General features: G+C 37.3%; 1 protein-coding gene across 2 annotated transcripts in view; it reads right to left on the bottom strand.

Annotated features, from left to right (window-relative positions):
- Window positions 1–13,064, bottom strand: part of RASA1 (RAS p21 protein activator 1) — a 54,691-nt gene that overhangs the window by 23,408 nt on the left and 18,219 nt on the right. For both annotated transcript variants that reach the window (XM_066181848.1, XM_066181849.1), the window contains exons 4-9: window positions 12,952–13,022; window positions 9,980–10,097; window positions 9,082–9,113; window positions 6,719–6,771; window positions 5,933–6,083; window positions 2,870–2,948 (exon numbers count right to left, since the gene is read on the bottom strand). In XM_066181848.1, the coding sequence (XP_066037945.1) occupies window positions 2,870–2,948; window positions 5,933–6,083; window positions 6,719–6,771; window positions 9,082–9,113; window positions 9,980–10,097; window positions 12,952–13,022 (504 nt within the window). The remainder of the gene's footprint in view (window positions 1–2,869; window positions 2,949–5,932; window positions 6,084–6,718; window positions 6,772–9,081; window positions 9,114–9,979; window positions 10,098–12,951; window positions 13,023–13,064) is intronic.

The raw sequence follows: 13,064 nt of genomic DNA, 5'->3' as shown, positions 1-13,064 counted from the left end.
ATTGTCCTCTCACACATTTTACTAAAGCATTCATTTTTCATACAATACACTTGCTAGAAATGTACTGTCACTCTTTCCATATTTCCAAAACTGAAAGAAAATAGGAGTTTTCAATACAGACCTACTTCTACAAAATAAGTCTTTTTCATGTAAAAATTTTTAAAAAATCTTTCACTTTGATTTCACTGTGTTGAAATTTATGCCAGTCTTTGAAGATTTATGTAGCTTCCAACTGTCTTCTACCAAAGGTCACAGGCCTGAGCAATCATGGATAAACTCTGAAGCAATAAAAACTGTGCACATCATAACTAAAACAGACTCAAAATTGCAGTCCTTCATTAATCTCATTAGAATTCACATATAACTGAGCATAACTCAAGACAACAGAAGAAAGTAGAAACAGGAAACAGAAAAAAGAGAAATTCACACAAAAAATGGTAGCACCTAGAAATGCAAGTAACAAATACGACGAAAATCCAAGTCAGGTCTGATCTTACTAAGTAAGCTGATCAAACTTTTATGGCTGAAAGTTCTTTAGCCATAAAAAAAATACAAGAAAAGCAAGACTATAAAGTAATAAGGACATCGCTGAGATGAGAAGGGACATATGAATTGGTTTTTCTGTAACAGTCTACTTTTCTTCCTGTACATGTATCTGCAAAAATTTTGATTTTGATCAAACCAACAACAGCAAGACGAAAAATAATTTGGTAATATTAACAGGAATTACAGGACCTACAATGGAAGCTATATCCATGTTATGAAATGATAACGTAACGAAATTATCTGTCAAGATAACGTCTGTAATGTAAGTACACAAGGAGTACTGCACAAACAAGAGATCCAGTGACAAGTATTTTTGAGTAAATATCATATTAGACACAGGAATTCCATCAGATTGACTCTAAAATGGTGCAAAACTTTTGAATTCTTTTTCCCCCTCAAAAACAGGGAGCATGGTGCTACGTGGAAGGGAGGTAACACAAAACTGAACATTAACTGCACCACTGTGCACCAAATTTTTAAATAAAGTCACAAGTGTAACTGGCTAGGTTAAAAGAATCTGAAGAATTCTCACATGAAAAATGAGTCAATACAGAGTTTATTAATACAGTTTTTTATTAATACAGACTTTATTGATATTTACATATTAATACTGCAAGTTTTGTGTATGTGAAAAGCTAAAATGAAGACTTACTGCCATGATTAAAGAGGAATGATAGAGCATGAAGAAAGTTACTAATGAAGTTTTCCAAGGAGCAATCTCAGAATTCCTATTTGCTTTCTGACCCAATCACATTCCTGAGCACAAGTTAACAGCAGGAAACAATGGGGAAGCACAAAGGACACAAGTATAAGAAAGATTGCAATAACCACGTATACATCTCCTAGTGCAAGACAGCAGTTACACCTGTCAGACACAGAAAACGAGACATTAACAGCTGAGTCACTCACTGGAGGACTGGGCTACGATACTGTTGGCTATGCCAACATAATGGTCTCACAAGGATGGACTTAACAACTGTCATGGCAGCCCCTAAGGTGCTGCGTTTTGGTTTAGTGCCTGAAACAGTAGTGGTAACACACCAGTGTTCTGGCTCTTGTTGATCAGTACCTGCATAACCTCAAGACTTTCTCCATTTCCCACTCTGCCCCATCCCTCAGTGAGGTGGCCTGGTGGACAAGATGCTGGGAGCAGAGACAGCCAGGACAGATGATTACAATTCCTCAGAGGGCTACTCCGTGTCATGTGACATCACGACCAACAATAAGCATGTGGGCACAGGGAGGTCTCAGAGAGCAGCTGGCCATCAGTCTACTTATGAGAGGTGCTGAGTGATTGCCTTTTCATCACCCCTTCCTTTGCTTATGAAACAGTATTTATCTCAACGCAGGAGGTTTTTTTGCCATTGCCATATTCCGCAGGAATAGGGAGTAAGCAACAAAGGTGCAGGTCCTTAGCAGCTCATCTGGGTCAACCCACCACAGAAAATTACATGTATATTCAATTAAGTGCGTTCCAGTGGGAAAGGGAATTATGCAAAACATGTACTACTCTAAATTGTTCTGGTACATGCTCAAGAAACTTGAGTTCACACTAAAACTGGTAGCAGCAGCTACCTTGTAGCATTACAAGGTAGTTGTAATGTTAGCTTCTGTGTGCTTGGCTTGGTGAACAGAGGAAATGCTCTCCTATTAGTAAGAGAGATCCCACAAAGAGGTATGAACTGACTGCAACTCTCATTAGGGAGGACAGGAAGAGCGAATTTCTCAATTCCATTGAAACAGGAAAGCTTGGAAACAGAAAATGAAAAAAAATAGGTATGTAAATTTCTTAACCAACTATAAGCTTGTGAAAAGCTAAATGATGTAGTGTGTTTATTACTGGTGATTGCTCAGAATCAACTTCTGCTATAGGGCAAGTGCACTTCAGAACAAGTGCTGCAGTCCCAGCCTTCCAATCATCCCTGAAGCTTTTCGGTGTGTATAGGTTTCCTCTGACAGGAGAAAAACCCCAGACACAGAAGAGACGGACAGACTGGCTCCCCTTAAAATGGGACTAAATCAAAGCATGAGCCCTGAACAAAGCCAGGGGCACGGAGGAGAGGTCGAACACCTCAGAGCACAGACAGAACTTACCATACCTTCTCTTGACTACAAGCCAGTCTTCGGTCGGTAAGTGTATGTATTTGAAGATAAAACAAAACAAACAGATGAGCTGAAAACATTGAAACTGTTGATGACTGACTACTGGAGAGGATGCTGCTTAACTACCACTGGTATCTCTGCTGTAATTTTGTTCATAAATTGATTTGATAATTACTCAGTCTGTGACTTCAACATCAAAGGCTCAGAGACGAAATCCTACCTGCATTGGAACAGGATCTTTTAAATAATATCCCTCAACAATCTGTTCTTTTCTGTAGTGCTCAATGATGTCAGCAATACTGTTCCAGAAAGAAAAAGAATATTGAAATGTTAAACACATCAATTTTTCCACTGTTTGAGAATCTGCTTTTCCACAAAACCACAGAAAACTTTCCCTCAAATTTTTAATAAAATCAAGTGTTAATCATCATAATCTTATTTGCAGGAATGAGGATTTACTAATATACTGAAGTCAAGAAAGTTCACAAAACTGTATTCAGAACGTATTAATCCTAAGCTCCACAAAATATTTTAATTACTTGCTTAAAATGTCAAATGAGGACACTGCACTTTCCACATTCAGGTAGCTCATGTGCATTACCCGCTTTCCAACCAGGCTGAAAATTGCTATTTCATTGGCAATAATTTTCCATCTAAGTCCTAGAGTAATTAGCAAAGTGGAATGGGACATACTCTGAGCGAAGTGCAATCTCTTTCTATGACAAGAGGAAAAGGTTTGTAGCAGGGCTTACACAGACTATGACTGGACATCACTGAGCTGTCCTTTTCAATACTCATGTCAGCAGCACTCCTCTACAGGAAAGCATTCACTCTAATCACCAGATTCAGACTGCAATAGCACTTGGAAGGCTCAGGAGAAAAGTAGTGACAGATACAAGCTGAAATTCAAGGCATTTAAGTTGCTGTAATTATTTTTGCACTACTGAAATTTACACTGTAATAAAGAACAGCAACAGGGACATTGACAGAAATTAATCATTTACATGCAAAATATCAGTCTAGAAAAAGACTTAAGTAATTAAGTAGATAAAAATATACTCAGTGTGTCTTCTCAGTTCATGCACACCCAGCTGTGTATGCAAAGATACAAATAAGGCAGATGTGCAACACAGGAACAATAGCTGATACCGTAAAAATCTCAAGAACTCCTAAATAAAGTTGCATCAAGGCATCCTGGTTGGCTTTTCTATTTCACTCTGAAGCTATGAACTAGTGCAAACTTGATAAAATTACCTTCCTGCAAGTATTTTTATCTTTCAGGTGCGTAAAACGAGATTAATGTTTCTTTCAGTTTTAATGAAATCAAGTAATTTATTTCAATTTTTACTGAAATGGTGTCTGCATATGCTGTTTTCTACACAAGAATTTCAACTGTGCCACACTACAAAAAATAATGACTCTGTCACTATTTTTCACAGGTTGAATAGCTACTACCAACACTTTCTAATCAATAAAACAGCGCTGCATGAATTTTCTCACTCAGAGAAATCAAATCAAATCAGGAATACCTTGACCTTCAATGCACCATTCCATGATTTAAAATGTCATTAGGAGCTCTTCAGTGTAAGGAGCAGGAGCCTGCAAAACTTCTGCAAATTTGTAATATGGGCTGAAGAATAAACTCAGTTGCATTTAAAAACTCAGTCTGTAGTTAGAGTAACATATAGACTAGGACTTCATGCCCTGATGGAGCACCTAAGGGCTGCATTCTTCATTACATGTTTGAACTTCCAGCAAATTACCAACTTGATACACACAGGAAGTTAAACTGAATGTGAGCTTAGGAGTATAGTGACAATTCTCCCAAACACACAACAAAATCCAAGTTTTTTTTCACACTGAGGAAGATATCTGCAAATTACATACCAAAATACTAAAAAAAATTCTTACAGCACTTTGTCATAATTTATTGCTTAACTTCAAAATCTTGTTTTCTGTTCAGCTGCATAGAATCTCTTTCAGGCAAATGTAATCTATACCCCAAGTGAATCCAGCACTATATTATAAAGAAATCTGAAGTAATAACAGTATAGTAACTTTCTGAAAGTATACTATTTAATTCTATAAACCCATTTCAGACTAGAAAGAGTTCTGCTAACCTGATGATTAAGCTGACATCATCAAGGCTGGGGGGCTTCTGGCCTATCATCCTCCTAATAAGCCATACAGCTAGAAATCAGCATTTACCTTCATGAAAGGCTGACCCTGCAGCTAGCCTGGTTTTCAGTGAGGATGGCTGGAGGCCAGACTGATTAATGAAGAAGGTATTCAAGCAGCCTGGGTATAAAATGGGCATAGATTCATAAGGATCCAACTGTTCAGTCTCACAGCATCAAGTGAGTGAAGTCATATGAAAAAAACCACTGAACTTAGTGAGGAGATCTTGACATTTTCTGAGACACACCAGCTGTTGAAACTCTACCCACTCAGAAGCCAAGCTAGAAGTGACCCATATTCTCTACTGGGGTAAGAATACCCTGGTTATAGGTGAGCAGGACTGGAAAAATGCTGATTTTTTTTTTTTTTAAGGCAGGCAGTGACTTCTGTTTTAGGAGGAAAGTGAGTTTCCACTACTGAAAAGTCTTCCAGATACAACAACTCTAAAAAAATACTATCAAAGATGGAGCTGTACTGATAGTTTCTCCCACAAAAGGGGAAACATCACATTTCTCTTTCTTTTTGTACAAATTACCATATTTTTTACTAATGGCAAAAGAAATGCATCTTAATTTTGTTCACTCCAACTGAACTGATCTGTATTTCTGTTCCAGGTACCATGCACATATTTCAATGCAATTTAGTAACTTTTTCCAACAATAGTGTTTTTCCCCTTTCTTGTAAATACCCATTTTTATTATCTGAAAACCCTGATTGTCTCAGATAAAATTAGCATTTTTATTTTCCCCTTTTCAAACAGACAAGAACACATGGAGAAGCATCCAAGCTGCTTCAAATAGAGTAATATCTTAATTACAGATACACAAATTATGGACCCACATGAGCCATTCAAATCACAATTTACAGAGTGAAGCAACTGGTTGGCAGAAGCACAAATACTTCAAGAGACACAAGTTACACTTAGGCTATTTAGCTATACAAGCCATATAAGAATTTGCTCAGTTAGAAGTAACTACTAAGGATATTAGGGAAAATACTCAGTATAAAGGAAACTACAGTCATAAAATCATAGTAGTAAATAATTATCAGGAGCAAGTCATACAAGCATAAAATAAGCACAATTCCTTTTACCACAAGAACTCACCTATTATAGTATCTGCCCCCCATCATAAACTGATTGTTTGATGTTGGACATATTTTAAAACGCTGAATATTTTCACTGGTCCGGAAATAAAGTGAATAATCACCAGGGGTATTATCTGAAGGCCTCACAAGAAAACTGCACACCTGACCAACTGAAAAGACATCATAATAGCATAATTTTTCTTAGCATTATATATAAACCCTTAGTAAATCTATTTCTACATGAACTAGGAAGAACTGCACACTTGAAGAAACACAAACCCTATAAAGGTAAATACCAGCAGTGATCTCAAACTAGAAGTAGTAGTATTAAACCACCAAAATTAACAAAAAATGGTGCAGCTGTAGCCTGCAACATAGCCACATCTTTGCCACCTCTGTAAGACAGCATACAAAAAAAATTTCATAACACTTTCAAAAAAAACACAATCTCTGTTCCTGCATTTAAAGTAGGGTATTAAACAATATGGGTCAGAACTACTGTTTTCATTTACAGAAATACTTGCTTTACAGAAGTGAAGTAACTGATTCCACATTTAATAATTTAAAAATTAATTGAATCAAAAATTATAAAATTAACTTCACTTAAGAACATACTCAGTATTGATAGCCATGAAGGTTTTCTTACAATGTAGTAATGTACTGAGGTAGCACCCAGAAAGGTTGGGGAATCTGAAACACTCATATATGTTCAGATATTAAAGGAAGTTTTGCCACAGTTTAACATTAATAGGATCATTTTGTGCCATTTCACTATCCCAGTATTTCACATGAGAAATACACATACCTGTCATCAGCAAATTGTAAGCTTCTTGTTTGGAGATCTTCCCATGGAACCATCTTAACAAAGATGAAGAGAAAAATTAGAAAGCAAGACTACGAGATCTCTTTTTTGGTTGTGGTGACATCCAAGGCTCTGGGACCTATGAATTAATCTTTATTTAAAAAGACCCAATATATATAGATAAGACAATCAATGTCTGTGCTACTTAATGATTCTCTTCTACCAACAGGATGAAAAGGCTAACACTAATAGGCATATAAATAAATTACTTCCAATAAAAATATCCAACACTTGGAGCTGATGTTCAAGTACAATCCTGTTTAGAGACTGATATAAATTGTCCAGAAAGCAGACAATTTGATCGGCATTATGTGAAGTAATACAGCCATGTACTAGAACCATAAAATCTGAAGCTCAAACAAGAAGTTAAATACATACAGAAAACCTCAAATTCAAATTTGCCAGAGCTGGGGAAACAAGACCTAGCTCTGTTAGATTAATGAATACAAACTGCTTTGATCTCACACCTTGTACTTTCCCAGAGTTCTGTGTCAGAGCAGCACCCCACAAAAGTTCACAGCCTCTGCCTAGTCTCAGCCTGATACTTATCACTATTCAGAAAAGCTTGACACGCTACAACTTAGTAATTTGTATTTAAAGGAAAGTTAAAGATAGCACGCTTTCATCTATCAGAAAAGATCCCAATTTCTAGCTTTCTATACTACCTTCAGATATTAATTTATGGATTCCTCTGAATGGCAAACAACCCCTGCATGACAGAATCAAAGCTCTAGGTATCTCCTACAAGCTACTTTCCAAATATAAAATTTCTACATTTGAAGACATCCATACTGCCAAATTGACTAGTAGAATACAGTAAACCAAACAGACCACTGAAATACTTCCTTCTGCCACCAGCCTCTTGGAAAGTGGGAAACAGCAAAAAAATATCAAGCACAAATATGACAAACAAATGAGGACATCAGATTAAGTCATCAAGGCACCAGGCATTTTTCACAACTATCTGCCACTCATCTTCACTTGTGAATGTAATCTATCAACAGACTAACACACCATTGCATCCAATTTTTTAAAAAATTTAAGTATTTACAAAAACAGAAGGAACCTTATAGTTCTGTGACATTTTCTTCAAACTTTAAGTGTTACAAGAATCACAGAATTATAGGATCACAGAATACTTTGGGTAGAAAATACCTTAAAGATCATCCCATCCAATCCTTAAAACACAGCACTGCCAAGTCTGTCACTAAACTATGTTCCCAAATGCCACATATACACACCTCCTAAATCCCTCCAGAAATGGTACCACTGTCCTGGGCAGCCTGTTCCAGGGCTTGACAACCCTTCCAGTAAAGGCACCTTCCCTAATATCCAATCTAATCCTCCCTTTGTACAACTTCAGCAAACTTCCTCTTGTCCTATCACACATTACCTGGGAGAAGAGACCTCTCCTAGCTACAACCTCCTTTCAGGCATCTCTCGAGAGTGATGAGATTCTCCCTGAGCCTTCTTTTCTCCAGGTTGAGCCCCACCAGCTCCCTCAGCTGCTTCTCACCAGACTTGTGCTCCAGACCCTTCCCCAGCTTCACTTCCCTTCCCTGGACTCACTGCAGCACCTCCTTCTTGCTGTGAGAGCCCAAAACTGAACCTGAACTCAAGGTGTGGCCTCACCAGTCCTGAAAGGGAGATGGTCACTGCCCTGGTCCCACTGGCCACACTATTGCTGACCAAGCCAGGATGCCATCAGCCTTCCTGGTCCCCTGGGCCCACAATGGCTCATGATCAGCCACTGTTGACCAGCAGCAGCTCAGGTCCTTTCTGCTGAGCAGCTTTCCAGCCACCACCCCAGCCTGCAGCACAGCATGGGTTGTTGTGAACCAAGGGCAGGAACCATCCCTTGGCCTTGTGGGATCTCACACCAGTGGCCTCTCTGACCCAGCCTCTCCAGATTCCACGGCAGAGCCCTCCTACCCTCCAGAAGCTCAATGCTCCTGCCCATGTAGCAGAGACACCGTCCTAATAGTACTTTGGCACAGTATTTAGAGTTGTTATCTCCAAGGCACCTGTGTTCAAGGAATACTCCACTGTGCATTATTTTGGCTGAATGTGATCATACATGGCCTCATCTAAGATTTCGGCACTGCAATACCCATTAGCAACAGACATACCTATTGCAGGACTTTTTCATGTTAATTATCCCAGCACTTGCAGCAGCTAGTATATAAATTAGTCTTGAGATTACAAAACGTATCTTTTTGGACACTTCCTTAAAAACTCAGAAAACTCACAGTGGAAGTTTACAAACAGTTAGGATCGCTTTTGAACAACAAACCAAAAATCCTTACATTTTGCCTTCATGGGGATCTTCTTCTCTTCCCTATGAGAAAATTAACATATCAAGTGAATGACAACAGTACAACTCAATTTTGAAAAAAAAAAGTCAAAAGTTAAGACCTTCTGTAGAAAAAAAGACATTTAGAAGTCTGAGGCATTTTTTAACTAAAGGGCTTACTGCAAGCTCTGTGAAGTCTTCCTCTTCATTCATTACGTGAAAATTCTGCAAAAATGTTATTTCTGATGATTGCTTCAGTCATGATCCAAGTCCTTTAGAGATGGTAACTTTTTAGAGAGTTTCAACCTTCTCAGCCTTCCTAAGGTAAAATTACCACTGACCTATCAGTCTACAGATTAACAGTCTAGTACTGCCACTTAAGTTGAGCTATCCACATCCTGGCACAGGGCATCTATGGGAAGCATCTCAAGTAACACTGCTATTAGCAAAACGTATGTACTGTCTAAGAAGACACTATAAAAAAAATCTATTTTTCCCCTTTTTTCTTCTCACGAATAAATTTTTAGACCTAATTTCATCCTTGAATAATGAGAAAGACCTATCACAATGCAAAATTACATTCAGTTGTTTTAGTGGACATTTCATGGGAATTCTAAGAAAGAAATGCAATTTAATGATTCTTCACTAGGACAGTAGATTTTAGGGAAATGCCTAGTAAATTTACAGTACCATTCATTTGTTCTTATCTTTGGACAACACATGAATAGATGTTTTTCGATAATTAATTAGGCTTAAAAGTTTTAGTATTTTAGAACCACTAGATGAATTTACTAGGTTTAGAAAAGTACAGAATTAGAAAAACTAGTGACATTTAATTGTGTGTTTTGTTCAATATTATTTTATTTAAAAATACCATTCATTTAAGAAATATGAATGCAAAAATTACTTACCACTTCTTCCACCAGGTCTTCCACAATAAGACCTTGTTCATCTGTCCGTAGGTTTGTAACCCACATCCAGCCATCTTCCAATTCATTATGGACAATAAACATGTCTCCTTTGAGGAAACTGAAGAGGGTTACAGCAAGATTTAAATCAGAGATATAATCATAATATAAAGTTTAATGAATATAATGAATTCTTGAGTATAATTCCCAAAAAATATTTCAGAAAACCTATTTGTAAAAAATGGAATATCAAAGAAATTGATATTTTTCCTCACAGTTAAGTATTTTTCCTTACAGTTAAGTGGCTATTATACACAAGTTTTCTTACTTTTGATTTATGTTCAGTATCTAATATATGCTTCAGGGCTGTCAACTTCAAAGTGTGTAATGTATAAAACAAAAATAATACTGAAATATGAAAATACAGCAATATTGTTCTTTTATCAAGAGAGATCAAGTATGAAATGCAAGTAACATAATCCTTAGTAGGTTATTATTATATTTTATATTCTATAAGAAAATAACATTCCTTTCACTGAAAAATTACCTTGCATAATGTAAGTTGTGGAATACCTATTCATTATGTTTTCACACATGAAGACAAGTGATGCAAAGAGAATACAAACAGTTACCAGAGATGCCATGCAATTAGCTACAAGCATAAGAAGCATTAACATTCAGAATCAGAGAATCACAGAATCAAATAGGCTGGAAAAGACCTCTGTGATTATGGAGTCCGACCTATGACCAAATACCACGTGTCAATCAGACAAAGGCACTAAGTGCAACATCCAGTCTTTTTTTAAACACCTTCTGAGACAGTGATTGCATCACACCCATGGGCAGCATTTCAATGTCTAATCACCCTTTCTGTGAAAAATGTCCAACCTAAAGCTGCCCTGCAGACTAAAGGGGAATTTAAGATTATGCCCTCTCATCCTGTCATTGATGCCTGGTAGCAGAGACTCAACCGTATCTGACTACATGCTTCTTCCAGGCAATGGTAAAGAACAATGAGATATCCCCTGAGAATCCTTTTCTCCAGGCTTAGGCCCTGCAGCCACACCTAACAGGACTTGTACTCCAGACACTTTACCAGTTCCATTACCCTTCTCTGGACACACTCCAGGACCTCAATGTCTTTCCTGAACTGAGTGGCCCAGAAGCGGACATAGTACTCAAGGTGTGGCTCACCAGTGTTGAGTACAGGGAAAGAATCACCTTCTCAGTGCTATTGGCTACACCACTGCTGATCCAAGCAAGGATGACATTGACTCCTGGCCACCTGGGCACAGCTGGCTCATCTTCAGCCAGCTTGCCTTCAGCCAGTGCTGACCAGCACCCCCAGGTCCTTTTCCATTGGGTTAGGGTTAGGGGTTAGCCACTCCTCCTCCAGCCTCTAGCTCTGCAGAGGGTTTTATGGTGACCAAAGTGCAGGACCCAGCAACTGGTCCAAGGGAGTTTTCATTTCTGGAAGATTAGTCTAAGTTATTCCTTAAATGTTAAGAACCCAAACTCAGGTCACATGAAAACCTTCATTGCAGCACATAATTTTCAATCATGTTTCATGATTCATCAAGGCACAGAAAAAACAATAAAGAGCTGAAGCTCATTAACTACCATTTCAATTCAAAATTCATAGCAAATGTCTATGGCATGGCTCTCACTTCAAGTAGGCTAAGGGAGAAAACAAAAAGCAACAAACCACTACCAAGAACAAAGAAAAAATTCAACAGGTGACAGACAACAAGAGCACCCTCCATCACTGTATAGTTACTGCACGGAAGACACGTTGAAATTAACTCAGTAATACTTAGAACTTATGATATTAAAATTCTAAGTCAATATTCTCTGAAATACATAATGTCTTCAGGAGCATATCAATTCAATCTAGAACAAATTGAGAACCTTGGTCTCAGCTATGCCATGAACAGGACTATCTTAGCCATGTAGACCTCAAAACCCAAATACTAACTTTGCATTTCAGTTCTATCCTAAAAGAGGAAGAAAAAGTTTAATTGCCTACAATTTTTGTTATGATAGCAAACAATAAAATTCTATTTCCTCTTAAGCTGATAGGCACAATAAGGCATGTAAAGGACTCAATTCTTTTTTTTTTTTTTTTTTTGTTCTCACACAGTGCCATTAGAGAACCCCTTCCCAGTTCTATCACCTTATTAAAACACATAACTACAAACCCAAATATCCTCATATCATCCTTTAAAGGATCAGACTGGATTGTGAGTCTTGGAATAAATTTCCATCCAAATGAGGATATAAAGCTCTCATATTTTTCCCTACATTTTAAGACAATAATCCTAAATTTAAGAAAATTCCCAATTCAACTGGAGTATTACATCAGCTTATGAAATCTGTCTCATTAGATAGAACAGAAATCACCATAAATCACTTTCAAATCCTATTTTTTAATCTGGAAAAAAAATTATCTCAAGAGAGCAGTATCAATCCCAAGTAACCAGAAAATGTTCTGCTATTGAAAGACTCACTTTTTCCATTCTTAAATTTGAAAGTAGTCAAGGCTCACTTTCTCTGTCCAGTGATCTGAATTGTTTCCCTTAGCGACATATCTACTTACTGTGGTAGTTAAGAAAAAAAGCCTAGCTCATTTCTTTCATACACTCAGATAAGCCATTTCCATATAGAATTCTTTGTCAGATAAATTCATCCTTTTGGTAAAAATCTAAGGCTTTACATAACATATTTCATAATTATAACATTACTAATTTTGTTTCTATGTATCTATTGTACCTTTCCTTACAATTAGTACAAACAAATATACTAAGAACAAAATGTCATATTTCCAACCAAAGAACAGAGGGAGATCATCCTTTAATCTAACTCCATCAAGCTTAAGATGCAATCAGAAAGTATTTGTATACGAACATCTACCTGAATTATTACTATTTAAAAATACTCTTGCGGATTTCACAGTGACAATTGTTGCTTGAACATACCTTATTTCATCAGTTTCTGGCACTTTGGTGTAAGGTAGAATTGCTCGAACTCTCCTTCTGTCTTCCACAGGCTAGAGTTTAAAAGAGAGCAATGTTTTTTTCTCTGTACTGTA

The sequence above is a fragment of the Chamaea fasciata genome, unplaced genomic scaffold (genome assembly GCF_029207755.1).
Source record: "Chamaea fasciata isolate MVZ Bird 193981 ecotype frontalis unplaced genomic scaffold, bChaFas1.0.hap1 SCAF_4, whole genome shotgun sequence".
NCBI lineage: Eukaryota > Metazoa > Chordata > Aves > Passeriformes > Sylviidae > Chamaea > Chamaea fasciata.
Note: the sequence above shows the minus strand (reverse complement) of the source record. Positions and strands in the feature narration are given on the sequence as shown.